The 20,791-nt window shown below is 55.4% G+C and overlaps 1 protein-coding gene across 3 annotated transcripts in view; it reads left to right on the forward strand.

Annotated features, from left to right (window-relative positions):
* The first annotated feature begins 2,151 nt into the window (after nt 1-2,151).
* SHISA6 (shisa family member 6) overlaps nt 2,152-20,791 on the forward strand; it is a 271,581-nt gene continuing 252,941 nt past the window's right edge. For all 3 annotated transcript variants that reach the window (XM_045797218.2, XM_045797219.2, XM_045797220.2), the window contains exon 1: nt 2,152-2,795. In XM_045797218.2, coding sequence (XP_045653174.2) covers nt 2,152-2,795 — 644 coding nt within the window. The remainder of the gene's footprint in view (nt 2,796-20,791) is intronic.

Below are 20,791 nucleotides of genomic sequence, written 5' to 3' on the forward strand. Positions count from 1 at the left end.
GAGGTGACCACGGACGTGGCAAACATTTGTTTAGCTGTCCCCGGAGCGCTCTGCAAGCTTCCCTCCTTGAGGAAGGGGACTGGCTTACTCATCTTTTCTCCCAGCACTTACCAGTGCCTGGTGGAGAGTAGGCACTACATAGGTGTTTATTGAACAGAAGCATTAAGAAGAGAGTGGCAGGTGAGATGCAGTTGAGAGGATGTGAGGAAGTGCAGAGGAAGAGGGAGGGAAGGCATCCCAGGATCTGGCTCTGGTGTCTTGGAATCTGGGCTCCAGTTCCAATGCATCCATTATGGAGTTCCAAGCAGAGGCTCTCTGCCTTTCTGGCATGGGGGATCCTCAGTTTGGATCAGGCACGAGTGGGACTTAATGGATAACCTTCCCACAATCTCTACTGTGACAACTGCCCCTGCCTTCAACCTGAATACATGGGCACTTGCACAAAAGGCCAGGACAGACAGGCAGAATCTTGGCAGTGGCCCCTACTTTTTGTTCTCCTTTCCCCCCATCTCCTCCATGGACGCATGCCACAGATGATGATTAGGACTCCCTCTTGGGGTGGCCTCAAGGCTTAGAGTTAGACCCAGGACTCCATTCCACAGATCCATGGGCAAGCACACAGGAACACCTTCCTCTCTGCACCCCCACTCCTTCACCTACTGCAGAGGGATTTGAAAACTGAAGTCTTTCTTAGAGGCTCAGGCAGCTTTTCTAACTCTGCCCCTATGCTCTAGAAAAAGGCCCCGGAAAGAGGCGATAAAGGGTGCCACCCAGCGCTGAGGTTGTCTCGCGCCCGTGTCCGTGCTGTTGGTGGGGTGGAGAGGAGAGTGCCCGAGGGGAAGAGAGTGCAGGCCCAGCTCGCTGGCAGCCCTGTAACCGCAAACAAGCCACTTGACGCCTGGTCTCAGTTTAGGAACCTGTAGCAATGGGTTTGGCCTCCTCCCTCCGCTGCGAGCGTCGCCACTAGGGAGAGGCAAAGGCTTGCAGATCCCCTAAATCCCCGCTCAGGCAGCGCACCGCCTGGGGCTCGGGTAAGGTGGGACCCTCGCCGGACGGGGCAAAGGCAGCGGAGGTCTGGTTCCGCCGCGGGCCGGCTCCAGAGGGGACACTCCCGCCCTGCTCCCGGCCCCCTCTCCGCCGCCGGGGTCCCGGTTTCGAAGAAGCGGAGTCCTGGGCTTTGGTGACGCGGAGCTTCAAGTGCCGCCGCGAGGGGGGAGCAGCGAAGAGGAGCCCCCCTCCCCCGGGCGCCCGGGCGTGTAAACGTGGGCGGCGGTGAGCGGCTGCCCTCCCCTCCCCTCCCCTCCCCTCGCCGCCTCCCCTCCCCGCGCGGCGCTCCCGCGTGTGCGGGTGTGTGAGTGCGTGTGTCTCCCTCGCTCCCTCCCGCACGCGCTCCGGCACTAGTGCAGGCGGCCGGCCGGCGGCTCCCGGCTCGCTCGCTCCGGCCGCTGCGCTCCCCTCCGCCGCCGCCGCCGCCGCCGCCACCGCCGCCGCCTCTGCAGTCGCAGCCGGGCATGGTGAGTGAGTGAGGGCCGGCCGCCGCGCGCCCCCCGCCGCAGCCCGCTCCGTCCCGGGGAGTCAGCCCGCGGCGGGAGCGCGCTGCCGGGCCAGCGGCCCGTGCGCCCTCGGTGGCCGGCGCGCAGGGCCGCCGGGCCCCGTCTCGCCGGGGGCTCCGCGCCCCTCCGGCCCCGAGCCCGGCTCCTCGAGGGCTGCGCGCTCCCTCCCCGCCCGCCTCCCGCCCCCCGCCCCGCCCCGTGACCGGCTCCCCGTCTTGTCCCGCAGGACCCGCCCGGACGGGACCACGCCGCCGCCGCCACCGCCGCCGCCGCCGCCCGGAGCCGCGCTTCGGGTCCCGCCTGAGCCGCGCCGCCGCCGGCGGGGGATGGGGCTGCCCGGGAGGCGCGCCGAACCCGCAGGGGGAGCGCGGAGCCGGCGCGCAGCGTGAGCGCCCGAGCAGCCCGCGCCGGTCCGGTCCGTGCGCACCGCGCGCCGCCGCTGCCACCGCCGCCGCCCGCGCCTCGATGGCGCCATCGCCGCGGCGCCGCTGACCGCACGCGCCGCCAGCCCGGCCCGCGTCGCCGCCCTCGGAGCCCGGCGGCCGGGGAGCGGCCTGCCGCGGAAGCCTGCCCGCGCGCCCTCCCGCCCGGCCCCGCCATGGCGCTGCGGCGCCTCCTGCTGCTGCTGCTGCTGCTGCTCTCGCTGGAGTCCCTGCACCTGCTGCCCGGCGCCCGGGGCGCCCGCGGCCGCGCCGCCAACCGGACCCTGAGCGCCGGCGCCGCTGCCGTCGGGGGCCGGCGGCCCGGGGGCGCCCTGGCCCGGGGCGGCCGCGAGCTGAACGGCACCGCCGCCCGGGCGCCCGGCGGCCCGGAGGCGGGGAGCCGGCGGGGGCAGCCCGCGGCGGCGGTGGCGGCGGCCAGCGCGGCCGTCACCTACGAGACGTGCTGGGGCTACTACGACGTGAGCGGCCAGTACGACAAGGAGTTCGAGTGCAACAACAGCGAGAGCGGCTACCTGTACTGCTGCGGCACCTGCTACTACCGCTTCTGCTGCAAGAAGCGCCACGAGAAGCTGGACCAGCGCCAGTGCACCAACTACCAGAGCCCGGTGTGGGTGCAGACGCCCAGCACCAAGGTGGTGTCGCCGGGGCCCGAGAACAAGTACGACCCGGAGAAGGACAAGACCAACTTCACCGTCTACATCACCTGCGGGGTCATCGCCTTCGTCATCGTGGCCGGCGTCTTCGCCAAGGTCTCCTATGACAAGGCCCACCGCCCTCCGCGGGAGATGAACATCCACAGGTGAGAGCGTGTGTGTGAGCGGCCGCCCGGTGCCGGTCCCCGGTCCCCGGTCCCCGGTCTCCAGCCTCCCGCCGAGCCTCGCCCCACCTAACGTGCTTCCCCGGTCCTCCTCACACTCGCATCACCAACCACATCGCTCTGACTCTCTGAGACCAGTTTTTCTCCCTTGCTTCCTTGACTTGCAAATAAATCCCAGCTTGCTTATTTCCACCATTTCTTTAGAGTCCAGAACGCATGCTTTGATGGTAGGGGGGTTACGGGGCAAAGTAAGGATCCGTGGAGCCCATGAAGTTTGAGTCTAGGAATTTTACGAATTCTATAACCCTGGATGGAGGGGTGGGGGTGGGGGGTCCAGGGTTCAGTTTTCAGGGCAAGTGGGCACTTTGGGGGTAGGCTCCTCTTGCATTTGGTTTTCTGAGCCTAACCACATCCTCTTCGGTCTAGAATATTGAACAATGTTGGAACCTTACAGGAGGGAGTACCAAGTGATTTGGTATAAGCTGCATATTCCCTGTGTGGGACTGGGGGTGGTATGGAGGGGATGACTCCCGGGGAAGAAGGGGTAAAGATTTCTCCATTCCATGTTGACCAAAGGCAGATGGTGTCTCTTCACTGCCTCCTGCCCAAGTGGGATGCTTATTTTCCTGCCGAGACTGGAGGACTTGGTCTTTCAAACCCTGTTGGCAGAACACTCTGAGTTAACATACTTGCTGTGTTAAGCCCAGTGGGCAGCTTTTTACCATTTGGGGGGGGTGGCGTGATGGGGGCAGCCTCCTCACAAAACTTAGGCCAAGAGCTCATAATATGGCCGTGCATGGCCCCACCCTGACTGCCTCCCACCCCACCGCCCTGGCTCCCAGGCTGTCCTTAGGGAAGTCAGAGCCCAGAGAACAGGAAACTAGCCTCTCTTCGCAAGTCACGGACCGATGCCCCCAGGGGAGGCAAAGTTAGCTTCCATTCCCCTCCTGATGATGAATGGCTGGACTTGGTTCAGCGGAGTCTTTCAGGGAACAAACCCTGCCGCGGGACATGCCCCCATTTTTCGTACATAGTGTGAGCACTGCCCTGGTAACCAGGACCCCTCCTCCCCCAGACCAGTCCTGCTACTGAGTGTGCCCAGCAGGCCCCCACCCCGAACCAAACAGCTTAAGCTCATTTCTATTCTTTCGGCCTGAAAGCCTTCTTCCCTTGCTGCTGTGGACATTAATCAGCTGTACCTTGATGAAGAGAGAGAAAGGCAGATAGAAATTTCTGGGCATGATTTTTTTTTCTTCCTTTGAAGATGTTGAGAAAAGATGATACTCTGGCAGGTTTTATTGAGTCAAACACACAACGTGTGGGTATTTCCATACTGACAGTACATACTTGGGTGTTAGACCTGGGTGCTTCCAGAAGCAGACCCGTGTATAATCCTCACTCATCACTCCGAGGTGCCACCGTCCCCCATTCCCCCCATCTTATCTATTAGGTAGGGAGTCTGTGCCTGGCTGGTCCCCGGCATGGATGGAGGCATTGTGAGAAGTGGTGTGCCGTCAGTCCGTGTCACCTTTGGGTCTGGTCTGGTGAAGTGTTCTCGCGCTTGGCTCACCTTGGAAAGCAGAGAAGACATAGCCTGTGGGCAGGCACCTTCCAGAAGCCGATGTACCTTGTCCTTACCGTGCCTCTATCGTGCCTCTACCTACCTCCAGGCCCCAGAGCCTTGTTCCTCTTCACCTTCTCCTGGGCTCCTGACCTCTCATCCCACCTTCCCCTGCCCTGGCTGTGGCCTCCTGCTGGTGGATTCCCACCAATCATTCTTTTGGTTTCTTTCTTTTCTGAGACTTTATTCTTTTCAACTGAGCTGCCCCCTGCCCTGCCCTGCCCCTGCCACCACCCTACTGAATGGATCCATCAACACCTGGGAGGATACTGATGATGGTGCTTGGATGCTGGTGCTGTCCTCTGTCCTACTGGTTTTGTGACCCTGGACATGTCACTGCCCCTCTGGGTGTTTTCTCCCCTCCTCATCACGAGCCCCCTCCCCCAACCCCAGACTTAGGATGACTCGTTTGTGTCCAGGTGTGTGGCTCGGGGACCGTGATGGCATTGGAGCAGTGTGGAAGGGAGCCGAGTCAGCCTTCGACCGTGATGTCAATATGGGATGTTTCTCCCTCAAATTCACCTCCCGATTTTATTCAGTTCACAGCTTCTCTGCCAGCAGCCGTAGTGTTGCCTGCTCGGTGCTTTGGAAACCGTCACACGGGGGCCTGTTCGGTGGGGGACAATGCCTGTCTCTGCGTTCGGGGGAAGGGGCCAGAGCACGAGCCATCCCTCGAGGACACTCCATGAGTGACCTTGGGCAGGGCGGGGGGAGCTCAGTGTCCGGTTCTGGGTGACTCAGTCACCCTGGCATCCCCTCTCGACCTCTCCCCTCCCCGGGGGTATCAGGGTGAGTGTGCACAGGGCAGGGAGCTGCTCCCCGACTCCTGGGCACGTTCCCGCAACGCATCTCACTAGAGGTCACCGCTTGCCCTTCTGGTGGGGGGTTTCGTGCAGAGGGTCTCGTTGGGAACCGCAGTAGGGAAAAGGGAAGAGAATGAGTTTTCCCTGGGGAGAGTGGGGAGAAGAAAGGAGGCACCCTCTCTAGGGGTCAGCGGAGGGCTGCGTGTGCGGTTCCATATGTCTTGAAATAGTTCAGCAGAGACATTTCCTTTCTGAAAAGGCGAAGGATTTATTCCAGCGTGTGAGCCTCTCTCCGGAGATGGTCGCCGGGCAGGCAGGGGCTGGGTCCGAGGGAGGAGAAGCACCTCATGGGAAGGGATGTTTGTGGGAGGGTCAGAAGGGTTGAGGGGGAGGCCGCTGCCCCCAGATCGGCCATCTGCCTCCTCCTGGTGTCCCCAGGCTGGCCGGCCCTCCACCTGCCCGTGGCACACATTCCTTAGAGCCCGGCTTCGTTTCATTGCTCCGGCCCCCGCAGGGAAGAACAGATTTAGTCTTTTCCAGAAGTGATTAGACCTTGCCATCCTGTTTCTGTGTGAGAAGTCGGTGTTTGTAGGGGACACTCTCAGCTCTCGGGGGATGTGAATGGGGGGGGGGGCAAAGCCACCCTCGGCTGGACCCCGGAGAGGAGGAAGAGACGGACGGCCACAGGGACCAAAGGTTGAGCCGTGCCCTGGGTCTGGGGAGCCCCTGGACTTGGGGTGCCCACCTTTCCCAGCCGGGGCCCCGTCTCCCACCCGGATCGCTACCTCAGTTTCCCCTGTTCCCCTTCCCCGGGCTGAGGCTCGGACTGATAAACCACAGGCACACATCGAGTCTCATACTGAGCCTGAGTGGTTTCTGCATTACTTCCTGGGGCTGTCTGTCCAGCCACAGGCTGCTGAGCTCCCTGGGGAAGGGGGCAGGGAGCAGGGGCTTCAGCCCAGGAAACGGCCCCCTCGGAGCTGCCTCACATTCAAACCTGTTCCCTCTTCCTCCTCACCTGGAGTCGATTCATTAGTGTCCTGAACATGGGACTCTCCAAGCAAGAAAGTGGCCTTTTTTTTTTTTTTTTTTAGGGACTACTTAGCAGCTGGGCCGGGAAGATATTAGGGTGCTGTAGGTGTAGTTGCTGGAGGCAGGGCTGCCCCGGGACCCTCCCACTCTACAGAGATGGAGGGGATGCAGGAATTTGGGGTGGGGGTCGCGCTCAGGGTAGCCAGCAGAAGAAGCTGAGCAGGTGTGGCCAGGAAAAAGGAGACGTGTCAGGAGGCAATCCGACAGCCCGCAGGGAGGGTCCTCCGTCCTTGGGCTCCTCTGCTTATTTCTAGGGAAATCAAGAGAACACTGTGTTCCACCTTTTCTCCCTCTAGAAATCCATGGAAAACCCAAAGGGGCCTGGTGGGTGCTTGCAGACCGTATCGCTCCAATAGCAGGACCCCTTTGCCCGGCTGATTTCGTGAATTCTCTTCCTGGCTTCGCAGGCAATGAATTGTCACAGCATCCCCAAACACTCCCGTTCCTTGGAGCACTGCAAGCTCACTGTAATGAATTGATCTAAACAGAGAGTCAACTTGTTTTTTAGTTCAAATAGAGCATTTGGAAGGACAAGGGGGAAAAAAATCTTGCCTTGGACTGAAGGTCTGAGCCTTGCTTGTTTTCTGTTGCCTTGGAGGGAAAAAAAAATGCATGCAGGGAAATTGTAGACAAATTTAAGGAGGCTTCTGGAAGAGGGGTTAGGGAAGGACACCAGGAAGACTGGAAGAGGCAAAGATGGCAAAAGGAGGGAGGTAATGGAGTGAGAAGCAGATGCGTTTCCCAGGTCCTGGGCTACAGGCAAATGCCTTTGGTTCCACGGAGGAGCCCCGCTCACCTGCTGGGGGGCGACGTGTGTCTCAAACCATATAACAGAAGCCTTTAAGGTGGGTGTTACCTTGGACATATAAGGCCGGCAGAGTTCATTCTGGATTTAGCAGGTCAGCCGTGCAAACTGCTTTACCAGAATCTGGTATGTTGACAGTTCTGCCTGGTCTGTTGCTTTGCTGCCTTCTTGTCCTCTCCCACCCCGCCCCAGCCCGGAAGGCACGCCCACGTGTCTCCCCTCCCCACCCACAGCCGCACCCCAGGCTCCCAGCGCGTTCCTCGGGACTTATCTGCTGCTGAGATACCAAGAGTTTGCCTACACTGCTAGACCGCCAAGACCCAGGTAGAGGAAAAGTCCAATTCACTGTTTTCAACCTATTTTAATAGGAGATCAGATTGATTTGGCAGTTGGTTCCGATCCAGGGGTTCCACGGCTGAAGAAGTGAGCTGATGGACAGAGGTTAATTTCACCAGCCCTGGGTAGACGTGCCCACAGAGGATCCCGAGTAGAATGGAGCTACACCAAGGGAACCGTCATCCTTCCCCCTGCACTGCCCGATTTCTCCAGGGCCTGCCAGGATCAATTGCCCTTAGATCTTAACTTTCTGGCTGCCTTTCCATAGTGAGTGCGAATCCCCACCTCAGGCTGGAAGGGGCAGCCGGCCACTGGCCGTGGGATGTTACCCGTCACCTCCCGCCTTGCCCCCGTCCCCCGTGCAATGTGCTGCATAATCTCGTTTTAAGATTATGGTGAATTCAGGTCCATCTTGTCTCACAATATTGGTGATATCCCTTGACGACATGCATCCTGTCGTCATCCATCCTGTCGACATCCACAAAACTGCCTTCCGAATTTGCAGGTGACATGTCTCAGATTGGCGATGGGGAAGGGACTAGACTAGAGCCTGGGTTAAATTTGTTTTTTAAATGCCTTCTGATGTGATTTTTTTTTCTCCCCCTCTTTTCTCTGTCTTGGGAAACGCCAGCCCATTATTTTTCCCTGAGTCACATTTCCGACCTCATGTTTCTAGTAGGTACGGCAGACACGGAAGAGGGCTTGATGCAAGGGTTTACCCACAAACCCTCAGAGGGTCTCCATCTCTTGGCCTTGAGCAGACTTATTTCACAACCGTTCAGGATAGATTTCTCCCTTGTCTATTCTTCTTCTTTTAACTCTAGAAGTCAAACCAAAACGTCCTGAAGAGGCAGACTAATACAGTTGCCCCTTAAACAACACAGGTTTGAACTGCATGGGTCCACTTGTACGCAGATTTTTTTTTTAATTTTAGTTTTAATCTGCATTTTTTAAAAGTAAGCTCCAGGCCTGAGGTGGGGCTCGAACTCACGACCCTGAGATCAAGAGTCACATACTCGCCTGACTGAGCCAGCCAGGCACCCTCAGATTTTTTTTTTTTGTTTTTTATGGGTTGGCTGCCGTGTTATTGGGAAGGCTCCCGGTCAACAGTAGATTATTAATAGCTAAGTTTTTGGGGAGTCAGAAATTACCCTTGGATTTTCAACTGCATGGGGTGGGGGACTGTTGTCCCTAACACCTGCCTCACTCAAGGGCCAACCATCCCTTTTCTTACTTTGTCATCATTATAGAATTGTAGAATTTTTATTGCAGGCCAGTCATGTAGCCTAACTTCCTGATTTTATAGGTGAGGCGATGCCAGGGGAGGCCAGATCACAATGCCAGGGGTCCCTGGCTAGTGGGGGGCGGGGCCTGCGTCCCGGGCCCGCCCACATTCCTGCTGAGGTGCAGTTCAGCCCCTTCTTGTGCAGGGAGCACCTACCAGGGCTTCACTTTACTCGCCTGTTTCTCAGTCCCACCAGGTAACTTCCAGATGTTTAGAGATGTGAGTGACGGCCTTCTCCCCTCTCTCGCTTCCCTACATTGCTTTGGTCTCTTCTTATTCAGTTCGACCATCCCCTAAAATGATTTCTGTCTGTCTTCCCCCGTCCCCTTGCAGTTTTCTGCAGGTCCCTTTGCAGAGGACGATAACCTGATCTAAACACCATCCTTTAATAAGATCTGAGGGATGCGGATCCCTGAAGAAGGGGAATGCAATGAAAACCAGAAAGTTGCGAAACACGGTTTTACTCGGTGGCCGACCTCTGTAATTCAGAATGTGGGCTCTGAATGCTTTCTCTCTCTCCCAGAGCTGGGGAGGGGACACTCTGAGACCTACCAGGTTTAGTGAGTTTCAGTTTTGCCAGAGACCACCAGAGACCTCCAGGCGCCCTGTGGCCCAGTGTGGGGGGGATCTTACCTTTGTTCTCCAGGATGGCTCCTGGCATATATGACAGCTCTGTGAGCCACAGAGGCCCGTTCACTGGGGCCAGCCCTTGCCTTTTCTCAGTGCTGGGCCATGACCCCACAGGGACAAGGTGGATATAAGGTGAGGGGTCCAGAGAAGCTTCTAGAAGGATGGCTAATGAAGCTGGAAATTTAGGTCCAGCCATTCTGTGAAATTCATCTCGATGGCATGCAATTTGGGGCCCGTGTCCTGCAATGTGCCTGATCCTAACTTTGAAAGAACCAGGACGTACGTATCCTAACGTGTCCTCCTTCTAAGCGGTCACCTTGGGAGGCCCCGTGCCGCCTCTTCTCCAGAAAACGTTGCCACGGTTCCTCTCCTGGAAGTGTTCTCGGAGCCCCATGGCATGTCATCTTGACTCTCCCTCACGGCACAGATTTTTATCCTCTTAGGGTAGATGTGATTCTTGTAAGCAGCGATGAGTCACGGGGCTGAGGCCGATGAATGGAGTCAGTGATCGGCCAGTTATTTGCAGACATAAAGGCCGCCTCCAGTAATGAGACCTGCTCTCCTGGGAGCCGCGGCCGCTGTCCCCAGAGGCCAAGCCCAGAGGAGGCGTTCCAGTAACGAATGCCGGCCCTGCAAAGCCGAGCCCTGCTCGCCACGGGGGCCACTTCGCAGGGACCACTGTGCACGCAGAAGGACTCACCAGCCTTAAGAAAACCAGCTTCGTGTCCTATCAGTGTGTCCAGGCAGACAATGGGGGCGCTGGGGAAAGAAAGGAGTTGACTATGTAGGAAAGAGTTCAAATAACTGTCCAAAAAAAAAAAAAAAGAATGTCCCACATTTCTTCACGAGATAAGTAGACAGATAGCTCAATTTAGATTCCTAATTTGATTCTGAGGGTAGAGGGACCCAGTTTCTCGGGGATGCCTGTGGCCGGGCTTGGGGTCAGCGCTGGAGGGTTTCTGCGCCCTCCCTTCTGTCCTCGTGGATGCCGTCTCCTCTGCGATCTGGTGTTCACATGAGGCCCCTGCTGGGGCCAGACAGCCGTCGGTGAGATAGAAATGTTTGCACGCACAGGGAGGTGGGGCTGCCAGTGAGCATGGCCCGTGGATTCCCAACGTGCATTTACTGCGCCCCTCCCCCCTCCTTGGGGGGTCCCCCCAAGAGTGCACTCGTGGCACGAGATTGATCACAGAGGTGGAGCGAGCGTGGGGCAGGCTGAATTTAGGGGCAGGTGACAGGGGCCTACAGGTGCTGCTTGTTGCCAATTCTTGTCCTCTTTGGAGCTGGGGAGCTGTGCCGCTTGGGGGGGGGGCTGGCATTCCACTTCTCCATCAGGAGTTAGCGGGTGGTGAGGGCTGGGCACTGGTGGTGCCCCCACTGAGTGGGCTGGGGCATAGCCTCTGGCCCTGCAGACCCCGTAATGGGCACTCCTGGACCCTGGGTGGAGTCAGCCCTGCTCTGTGGTTGGGGAGCCCCCTTCCTCCGCTCAAAGGTCAGGATGGGGGAGGTCTGTTTCCCTGGAAGCTTACACAGCCTTGTCACCTGTGCACCCTGGGAAAGCTGGGGAGGGCCAGAGGCCTCAGTTAGAGGAGGGCTCAAGGTCACGTGGATGAAACAGGGAGGGTGGTAGGGAGAGGCTGGTGAGAGCTCTCAGTCTCCAGGGCTTCCTCTGTGCCTGGAACCCTGCTACGCACTTGCCACAAACGGTCTCACTGCATCTTTCCTTCACCCTCTGGGGCTAGGTGCCCAATAAACGGGTGAGGAAATCAACTCAGAGAGGCTTAGTAACTTGCCTAAGGTCACACAGCTAGAACATTGCCAGTCTCCATCTCCTTTGGGGGCCACCCGGCTCTCACCTTCCGAGATGTAAAAGGGTCAGTGATGCTCAGATGCCTTGAGAAAGCAAGGAGCCCTGTGCCCGTGCCCTGGCATGGGTTATCGCGGTGAGAAATGGGGGCACCACTGCCCTACAGATTAGGGTACCGCAGAACCAGACTGGTGGCCTTGCTTACATTGCCTGCAGGGCACAAGGCCACCAGGGTGGTGCAAAGCCTTGTTTTCCAGAATGGATCATGTTGGCTGAGGTTGGTGAAGGCAATACAAAGAAAATGTGAAAAAACAAAATGAAGCAAAACACCCCGATTCCAGTGGAGAGAGAACAACCACAACAAAAACAGCAACCCTTTACCGTATTGGCAGAACCCCAGGGCAATTCTGCACAGAGTCCCAGCTCCAGAGAGTAAGAGAGGTGCGAGGGAGAGGAAGTGATTTGGGGGCAAGAGGATGGACCTCGGGCCATTCCCAGTTTTAATTACTGAGGCCTACAGCTCGCAAACAGCTCCATTTATCATCGCCCGCCTCCCTGCCCCATTCATAACATGCAGCACAGTGAATACAAGACCGTTTCGGCCAGCTCGCTGCTGCTTGCGGCCCTGGTCCTGTGCTTTCCCTGTTTAATTCTCCCAGCCGCGTCTCCTAATTCCTCATTCTTTCCAGGTGTTTCTTTGTTTCTTGTGACCTCGAGTCCCCTGTCCTGAAAGGCACGCTCAGAGGAAGGCATCCCGGGGAACCCTCAGCGCCCCGGGCTTTACCCCCAAACTTCTGTTGTCCCGGTCAGTGGTGGCGGTCACGGCCATGGTGGTGGTCAGTGGCGGGGCTCCCACTCCCTGGCCTGTGATGACCGGGGCAGGGTCCCTGATCGAGGGGGGCACTCACCTGATTGAGGGGGGGTGTGGGAAAAATTTCCCTAACTCTCCCTAGGGAGGGGGGGGTTCCTGGACACCGCTTCCAGTTCCCACCCCAGCTCAGACCCATACGGGCCAGAGGGACAGGAGAGCCACTGTCCCCACCTCGAGATCATGGAGGCCGAGTTCCAACCAGGCCCTGGGTGGCTACAACCTTGGCCCTGCTCCCCGGGCGTTTGGGAGAAGACTTGCTGCTTTCTGCAGGCTTCCCAAACACTCATTATTCCTTGCTTTTTTGGCTTTTGGTCTTGTGTACTGTTCCCATTAGCTCCAGCATTAAAGTCTCATTACTTAGGACATCTGTCCTCTGGACATATTTGCAGCTCCCTTAGCCAAATGTCCTCTTCTGGGAAGGATGCTTTCCATTGGGTCCCCTCTTGGATCTTCCTTCGGTCTTACTGCCCCAGGGAGGAGGGATTTGAACCCAAGAGGGCTTGCAGGGGAGTGGCTGTTCATTTTAAGTGGCTCCTGAGAGTGGGTTCCAGAGCCCAACCATCCCCTCCCTTTGGAGGTCTTGGGAATGCAGACCCTTGCCGTCATCCCTAGGGGTTGGGTGTGAACGGGCACTGGTCCCCACCTCTCAGTCACCGAGGTTGCTCTGGGCCCCCTGGAAGAATTGGGATTCCAGCCACCCTGTTGGACTAGCAGCCGGCTCTCTGTGACTTTTTTGGCTGCGTCCCAAGAAGTTTGCTGGAACTTTCCCAGGGGATGATCCCCTAGAGGCTTGGGGGTGGGGGGCTCTCGATGCGATGGGAAATCACACAGCTTTTCCGTTCTCAGATAATCAGCAGGCAACGTCTTGGCCACCCCCTGCGGGAGCGCCTCCTTCCCCAGCCTCAAGCATTCACCAAGACGATCGGGTCTTTTAGCAGAGGGTCTTTCGGCTTCTGTCTCCCTCCCTCTTTCAAGTCCCATCGTGAAAATGTTTCTTCTCCTTCCTCTCGGTGTCTTTGTCCACTGTTGCTTGTTTCTCCCTTCTGTCCTGCTTTTTTCGATCCCTCTTCACTCCCGTTGGGTTGCGTCCCTTTGCTCTCTCTTCCTCCGGCTCTCCTCCTTGAACTTGTCCTGCTGTAACTTCACTAAACTGCTAATCAGAATCTTCTAATGCCGCATGTATCCAAATTGGACCTGGGTGAGGTTGTTTTCTTTCTTCTGTCTGATAAAAATCTGTGATGAACAGATTAATGGCTCAGACAAGACGGCAAAGATTGTGCAGGGCGCATAGACCCTGCGGAAGGACAGATTTTTCGAGCAGGCTCTTCATAGACGGTTGGCATGCTCATTACCAATCATTCTTATCTCTCCAAAGATCAATTTTCGTTTTTTGTTTTTGTTGCTTTTTTTCTAGCCTCGTTTGTAATCCTGCAATGGCCCAGGAAGCACTAACAATGCATTTCTTTTAGAGTGTTTTAGAATTAGCATGCCCGGTTCATTGATTGGGATTAGCCTGCCCCTGTTTCTGGTGAATTGGTGATGCTTGACTGTAGGCTGCTTCAAACTCCCTTTTTAACTCCCTCGGGGGGCCCCCTGCTAATTGCACCTCTTGTTGTTTCTTTTCTTTTGTATTTCCCTGAGTTTTTATTTTTATTTTTATTTTTTTTTAAGATTTTATTTATTTATGTGATAGAGAGACAGCCAGCGAGAGAGGGAACACAGCAGGGGAGTGGGAGAGGAAGAAGCAGGCTCCCAGCGGAGGAGCCCGATGTGGGACTCGATCCCGGAACGCCGGGATCACGCCCTGAGCCGAAGGCAGATGCTTAACGACTGCGCTACCCAGGCGCCCCTCCCTGAGTTTTTAGAACCCAGAAACTCTCTCTCTTTTGGCTTTGGGAAGTCTGCTGTGGGTTCTGCCACAACCCAAAAGGTTCACCTCCTTCCGTCTTGCCATGGATGAGCTGCTGGACACCAGGGGTTAGGAACCCCGGGTTTCCTGGGAGCTGAGATAAGAGGCAGGCTAATCCCACCTTGGGTCCCTTTCTGTCGCCATGCCCTTGGGTGAGTCCCTTGGCCCCGACTTTGGTCTGTTAGCCTGGCTGTGGGATGGGGGCTGTCAAGTTGTGGAGGTGTGTTCTTCTCTGGCCCCGTTCTGATCTCAGCATCCCTGGGAGGTGGAGGCAACAGAGTGTACATCCCTACTGCCAAATGCAACAGCCCTGGGAGAAAACGCATTTTCCTTGCACACCCCCTTCAGGTAGGAATGCTATCTGCAGTGGCCTCCCGTGATTGCTTGTTTTTAGCGTCTTAACCTCATAGAATCTCTTGGGTGAAAGGGACTTAGGAGGTGTTTTAGTCCTTCCATACATGTGCATTGATACCTGGGCTCCCTCTATTCCTGGCGTGGTCTGTTAGGTTCTTAGGACCTAATTCTCATTAATTCGTATGGGGAGCCAACATTGACTTCCTGGCATGAGGCATACCCAGTGGGGCAACCCGTAGGAAATGTGTCCTTTCGGCTGGAATACAAGAAGGCTTCTTTCTCTATGAAGATGTCAGTACACGCCCCCTTCAGTCTCCCTTTTTCTTGGATAAACTCATCCCAAGTTATGAGTCTGTTCCTCACGGGATGTGGATTCAAGTGTTTGTGCCTGTGCGAAGGCCGTTCACGTAGAAATGGGCTTATAATTCTCTAACAGAACCCCAAGCGACATTTCCAAGAGCAACATGCAAGTCTCAGGCATTCAGACGCCTTGCAAACATCTGAAGATTCCTTTTGGGAAATCGATCGGTCTCCAGGGCTAGGCACCTGTCCATCTCCCCGACCACGATGTCAGGATGACGTGGGTTTGCTTGTCTCGTTCACACCTGTATTTTATGCCTAGAGTAGGGCCTGGCACAAGGCAGGTGCTCAGTTAATGTGGTTGAACGAATGAATGGCTTAAGTAATTAAAATGGAGGGGTTGTTGGGTGGTCTTTTTGTGTCCCCCACTCTTCTGATGGTTTCATTGAGGTGAAGATACTTGAGCTTGGAAATGCCAACAATGTTTATATTTTTTTTTTAAAGAAGGAAGGAAGGAAGGAAGGAAGGAAGGAAGGAAGGAAGGAAGGTAGGAAAAAGAAGAAAGGAAAAGGGAAGTAGGAGGAATGAAGGAAAAAACCAAACCCAGCTGGATCCTTTGCCGAAAATGTTGCCCTGGCTAGCGTGATGGTTTGGTCTTCTGTGCCCCACTGGAATCCTTTGTATTGCTCTGGAAGTGAGTCTCCTTGCTTTTCAGTGGCACTTTATCTCGAAGATTCCTGGCAGTCTAGCAGAAGCACAGTTTGTGACAGCCTCGCAGAGAAGAATGGATACTCTCTTTGCACTTGGCCATCAGCGGCCAGGTTCAGGGTTCGGGGAAGACGGCCGTGTGACCAGATGCAGGCCTGTCCTTAGGCCTGAGTGGAAAAGATGGGATGTGGGTGGTCCCTTCCAGGATGACCCATGGCCATAGCATGCCAGGTGGCTCCCTCTTTACACCCAGAGTTTTACCCATCTGGCATCATGGAGTCAGTCCTCTGGGATGCCCCTTTTCCACCCACACTTCTGCTATGGTCCTATGGGCTGCACCCGTGCACATACTGGGACCTTGTCTTTGGGTTTATTTATTAATCAAATATTTATATAGTGCTCTCTGGTTGCCGGGGTCTGTCCTAAGTGCTCTATGAATATTAACTCATTTATTCTCCGTAATAACTCTAAGAGGTAGATGTTCTTCTTGGCCTTATTATTTTAGCTTTATTTTTCCGAAGAGGACACAGAACCACGGGGCACTTACGTAGCTAGCTGGTGATCACCAGTGTTCTAAGTGGTCGGCATTCCCGCCCGGGGACTCTGGCTCCAGGATCCCCACGAGGCTACCCCACCTTCATATTACCTCAGCCGTGGATTCTGGGCTGTGCACTTATGACACATCACGAAAACGATGTCAACAAAAGAAAAAAACCAGCGGCAGGTACATTTTTCAACTCCTCTGTCACCTGGCTGCCCACCGCTCTGCTGACACAACTTGGGAGCACTTTTGTTTTCCCCAGGTTGAACTGGTAGCCGTCCTCGACCCATCGAGGTCTTTGATTCATTCTCGGACAATCCAGATATTTCTGGAAAGTCTAGGTTTGGTGTTGATGCTACCCAGTTTCCCACTCCCGGGTAACTTTTCACATGATTCATGAGGCCAGGAATGCAGTGCGTGGAGGGGCTGCTGTGAGGGGTGGACGGGGGGAGACCAGTGGAAGCACATCTATACTCCGCCTGGCTCGTGGCTGGCCGTCACGTGACAGCCCCCCGACAGGTGCCCGTCGGGATGGAGCAACGTGCCCTGCTTGCCTGGAAAACGAAGCAGGCGGGCCGAGCCTTCCCTCCCTGGGTCCCGCGGTGTTTATTGGCCACGATGAATTCCGATTGTGCCCGGGGACAACTCAGACCCCCAAAACAGCTCAGTGCAGATGCACAAACATTGTTACCACAACAAAGGAGATCTCCACACCCATTTGGAGCCTGTCTGTATGAGGAGAGCGGTCTTGTACACGCACAAAGCCAGCAGCTGTGTTTTTCAAGTGGACTGTGAGAGAACCAGGAATAAGAACTAAATGAAGCCATTCTCCTTGGTCCATGTTTATTAAAAATATATTCACTTCGGTTGTCTGGAGCGCATATTTCAGAGAATGAAGGCATGCCAACTGCCCAGTAAACAGGTAGGAGGATGAGGTCACAAAAGACACTAGCTCTTCTCAGGGTGGCAGCATCAAGCAAAGGCTCCATTCTCTGAAACTCAGATAACCAGAATATTCGATTTAACTGGAATAGAATGTCTACATTCTACTTCTAGGAGAAATACAAATGTAGCCATCAGAGATTTACTTAGAGAGGGGGAAAAAAAACAACCTTTCTTGGTTCATCCTGCAGTTTTTACACAAATAGCTCCATTTTCCTACAGTGGCGTGTATTTTGCTTAGTGTTCTCCAAAGAGAACTTAAGATTAGGCTGGTGGCCCTCTCATGGAAGAAACTTGCATTCTTAAAAAAAAAATTAATTATATTCAGTATATTCTACTTAATTAGGCAGGAATGCTTTTAGAAAATTCTTCAAGATCAAGAGTGTTCTTTTTAGTCCTCGGGAGTAAGAACATTAACCAGAATAGCTTATTCATGGAATAGTTGATCTGTTTGGCCTTTTATCATACCTATCCAACAGCAGAAATGTCTTCCTACTCCTTCCAGAAAAAGAAAGGACACAGTTAGGGGTCGAAGTGAGCCAGGTTGCCTTGCCCTTGGCAGAGAAAAGCTTCCTGGACACTAGGTGAACTTACTTTCTCCCATCTGTGGCATTTATGTGGCTCGGAACTCCTGAGACAGAAACTCCACGAAGCCCAGGGACTGACTGCTGGGGGGAAGGCAAGGGTTTGGTACAGCGCGACTGTGCCTTCTCACTGGGGCCTCGTGCAGAGCAAAGGCCTAAGGAAGTATGTGGTGTTCTGCTCAGGACTTGGTGGGACAAAGCAGTTGCCTGCTAAAAACAATGGTAAAAATGTTCCAAGCTGCTGCTGTCGATGGCTCACGAAGGTCTCTAGAAATGGGTAGCCGAGCGGGAGCTGGCTTCTGTTTGGGCCGATTTGTCCGCTAACAGTTGAGCCCTCTCTAAAACCTTGTGTTCAGAGACCACTGAAAGGATGCATTGGGTGGAGAAACAAATGTGACTGAGTGGATGGAGGGACAGGTGAACGGACGGACGTGCGAATGGATGAATGGATAAGCCGGTGGTGTGAAAGCAGCCTCTGTCTCTTAACCTATGCTTCAGTGGAATCTGGATTGACCACCTCCTAGCCCACCTCCCTTGGGCAATATAGCTAACCTTGCAAAATCTTAGTACCCTCCGCAGTTAATTGTGGCTACTGATAGCATCTACCAAATCGTGTGGTTTTGAGGATTAGAGGATACGGTGCATGGGAGAGTTTAGCACTGGCGTCTGGCACATAGTAATGGCTCAATCAATGATAGTGGTCCATTTCCTAAGTCTTTGAGTCCCTGCTGAATTTCCTAAGCAGCTAAGATCATGAAGCAAAAGTTATGAAGGTTTGATTTCTCTCTTGTCCAGGGGAATCACGTGCCCTTTTAAGAAAGATTCCATATCTCTTGAAGGCAGGTGGCAGACGAAATAGCAAAATGTGGACTGAGCCTGGTCCTTGGTGTCCAGATAACTCAACACTTCGGGACATTCAAACACGTTTCCATTTCGTTGGGATCGCTGGCACTATTAACCAAGGTTTTTAAGCAGGTAAATCAGGGGTCTTGACCTGAATCACTCCTTTACTGCTCATTTCTCCATGCCCAGGTGTTAGCTGGCATTTGCTAACTTGGCAGACCCAGTTGGAGAGACCAGGCCGACCCAGCACGGGGCAATGAGATGAATGTAAGCAGCAGGTCCCAGTGAGCAAAAGGACACCCAGACTCGGGTCACGCATGCTGGATTTAAATTTCTCTTCCATCACATTCCAGTCCTAGAATCCCTTCCGAGCCTCAGTTCCTGGTTAAAAATTGGGGCAGGAACACCTGCCAAGGTCACGCAGGGTTCCAGTGGGTGTCACAGCGGGTCAGGCAGGCGAACGCGTGTAGACCCTGGTTCGCGCGGCTCAGAGGTGGGGGGGTGTCTCAGTGTTGCAGATGGTGGAGACACAGACATTGGCTCTGAGGACCCCTGAAGTTTCCTGGCCTGAGTCTCACAAACGGCTGTTTTCCCTGCTCCGATTTGCTGCCCAGTTAATTTACTCTCCCCTGCTCGCCACACATCGCAAAAGCCAAGGAATCCGTGTGCCAAAGGGAGCTGCGAACCAGGGCCATGATCCAGGCAGTTCAGGCAAAGAGCGTGCTTTTGTTAGACATAACATGGCGCGGGGGGGGAGAGGAGGTTGGGAGGAGCAGGACGATTAGCAAGATTCTTCAAGTTCTTTTTTAAAAAATTTATTATTATTATTATTATTTTATTAAGTAAATGCTATGCCCAACGTGGGGCTCGAACTCTCGACCCTGAGATCAAGAGTCGCACACTCCACCAACTGAGCCAGCCAGGCGCCCCAAGATTCTTCAGATTCCTAAATGAGATGCTTTTGGGGGGCCCGGGGGTCAGGTGGCGTTGGCCTTTCCCTGGGAAGCCCCCTCTGTCCTCGCTCGCCCAGCTCTGTCCTGTTCCCACTGCCCCTCCCCAATCTGAGCCCCCCCTTCTGGCCCTCCCTCCTCCTCCCTCGCCTTCTGAGTCATTTCTGAGTGCTTTCTCTGACTTTCTCCTTGTTCCTCTCTTTCCCTTCTGCCGCCTCCACCTACTTGTCCCTGCCCAGTTCTGTCCCCTCCTCTGTGTCCCTTTCTCTCAAGTCCAGTCTCTGCCTCCCCCTCTGTACCTCTGTGGCTCTGAGTCCCTGCCTTACTCCCTCCGCTCCCTCTTCCTGTCTCTCCCCTCCTCTGTCTGTCTGTCCCCTCTGTCCCCTGCTTCCTTCTGCCCCCCTCTCGGACCTGGAAACGGCTGCCCACTCTCTTGCAAGCCCCGCCTCCCCGTTCCTCAGTGACCGATTTTCCTTCCCGCGGTTGGAAAATAGCTCAGGCCCTAACCCATTTCCTGGGGCGCATCCAGATTAATTAGGTGAGACTGGGATGGCACGTTTCAGAATTAGAATAATATTTATCAGGCACCCTGGGGAGAAGGGGGTGGAAGATGGAGAGGGGCAGAGGAACGGGAGCGAGGAAGGGAGGTCACGAGCTGAGAGGCCGAGGGAAGGGGGTGTGAGGGGAGCTGCCAGAGGGCACTGTTCCTAAGGACACCGCCTGGGAATTAGGGCCACCTCTCCCCGTGCCGGAAGGTGAGGGACCGGGAGCCTGTCCCTGGCCACCGTGTCCTTCATTAGGAGCATGGAGGGCAGGGGCCTGCCCCCAGAGGGCCTGCCTCTTCGGGAACCCTCCTCTAGTGAGCCCCTCCCCTTCGGTCGTGCTGCCCAGCTCGGCCCAGCCAACCGGGCATCTGGAAAGGATACAGTGCAAGTCCCTCTCTTCATGAGGAGACGGCCTAACTGTCCCCCAGTTAGAACTCCTTCTCCACCTGCAAGCCAGACCCAAGCTCACCGCTATCCACCGACCCTGATGGTCTTCAGAAAATTCCTGTGTGTATGTAACGTGGCTGGGCGGTGGGCCAAGGCCTCAGGGTACAGCGAAGGCCCCGACAGACAGGCCCAGTCCTTGGGGACGTTCCTTTCAGTGTCTCCGGCCCAGCCCCGTGCCTGATCCCCTGGTACGGGCTGCTCAGTAGATTATTGATGGAGTCGGATTGCATGGAGCCTTATTCAAAGACTGGCTTCCCCTTGTGCTGCCCAGAGATGGCTCAGGGTTTCTTAACCTCGCCACTGTTGACATTTTGGGCCAGATCATTCTTTGTTGTGAGAGGCTGGCCTGTGTGTGGTAGGACGTTTAGCAGCACCCTCGGCCTCTGCTCACCAGAAACCAGTAGCCCTTCCCTCCCCAGGAGTGACTTCCAGAAATGTCTCTGGACATTGCCAAATACCCCCCACCTTGGGGCGGGGGGCAGGATCACGGTGGAGAAGTACTGGTGGAGACTCAGTCTTGGCCTCCCCAAAGCAGTGGACTTAACTTCAAGGCCGCATCCTCCTTCACAGGCACCAGAGGGGTAGGCATCTTTATAAAAAATCGA

The sequence above is a fragment of the Ursus americanus genome, chromosome 14 (genome assembly GCF_024610735.1).
Source record: "Ursus americanus isolate L20-20 chromosome 14, mUrsAme1.1.p, whole genome shotgun sequence".
In the NCBI taxonomy this organism is placed as follows: domain Eukaryota; kingdom Metazoa; phylum Chordata; class Mammalia; order Carnivora; family Ursidae; genus Ursus; species Ursus americanus.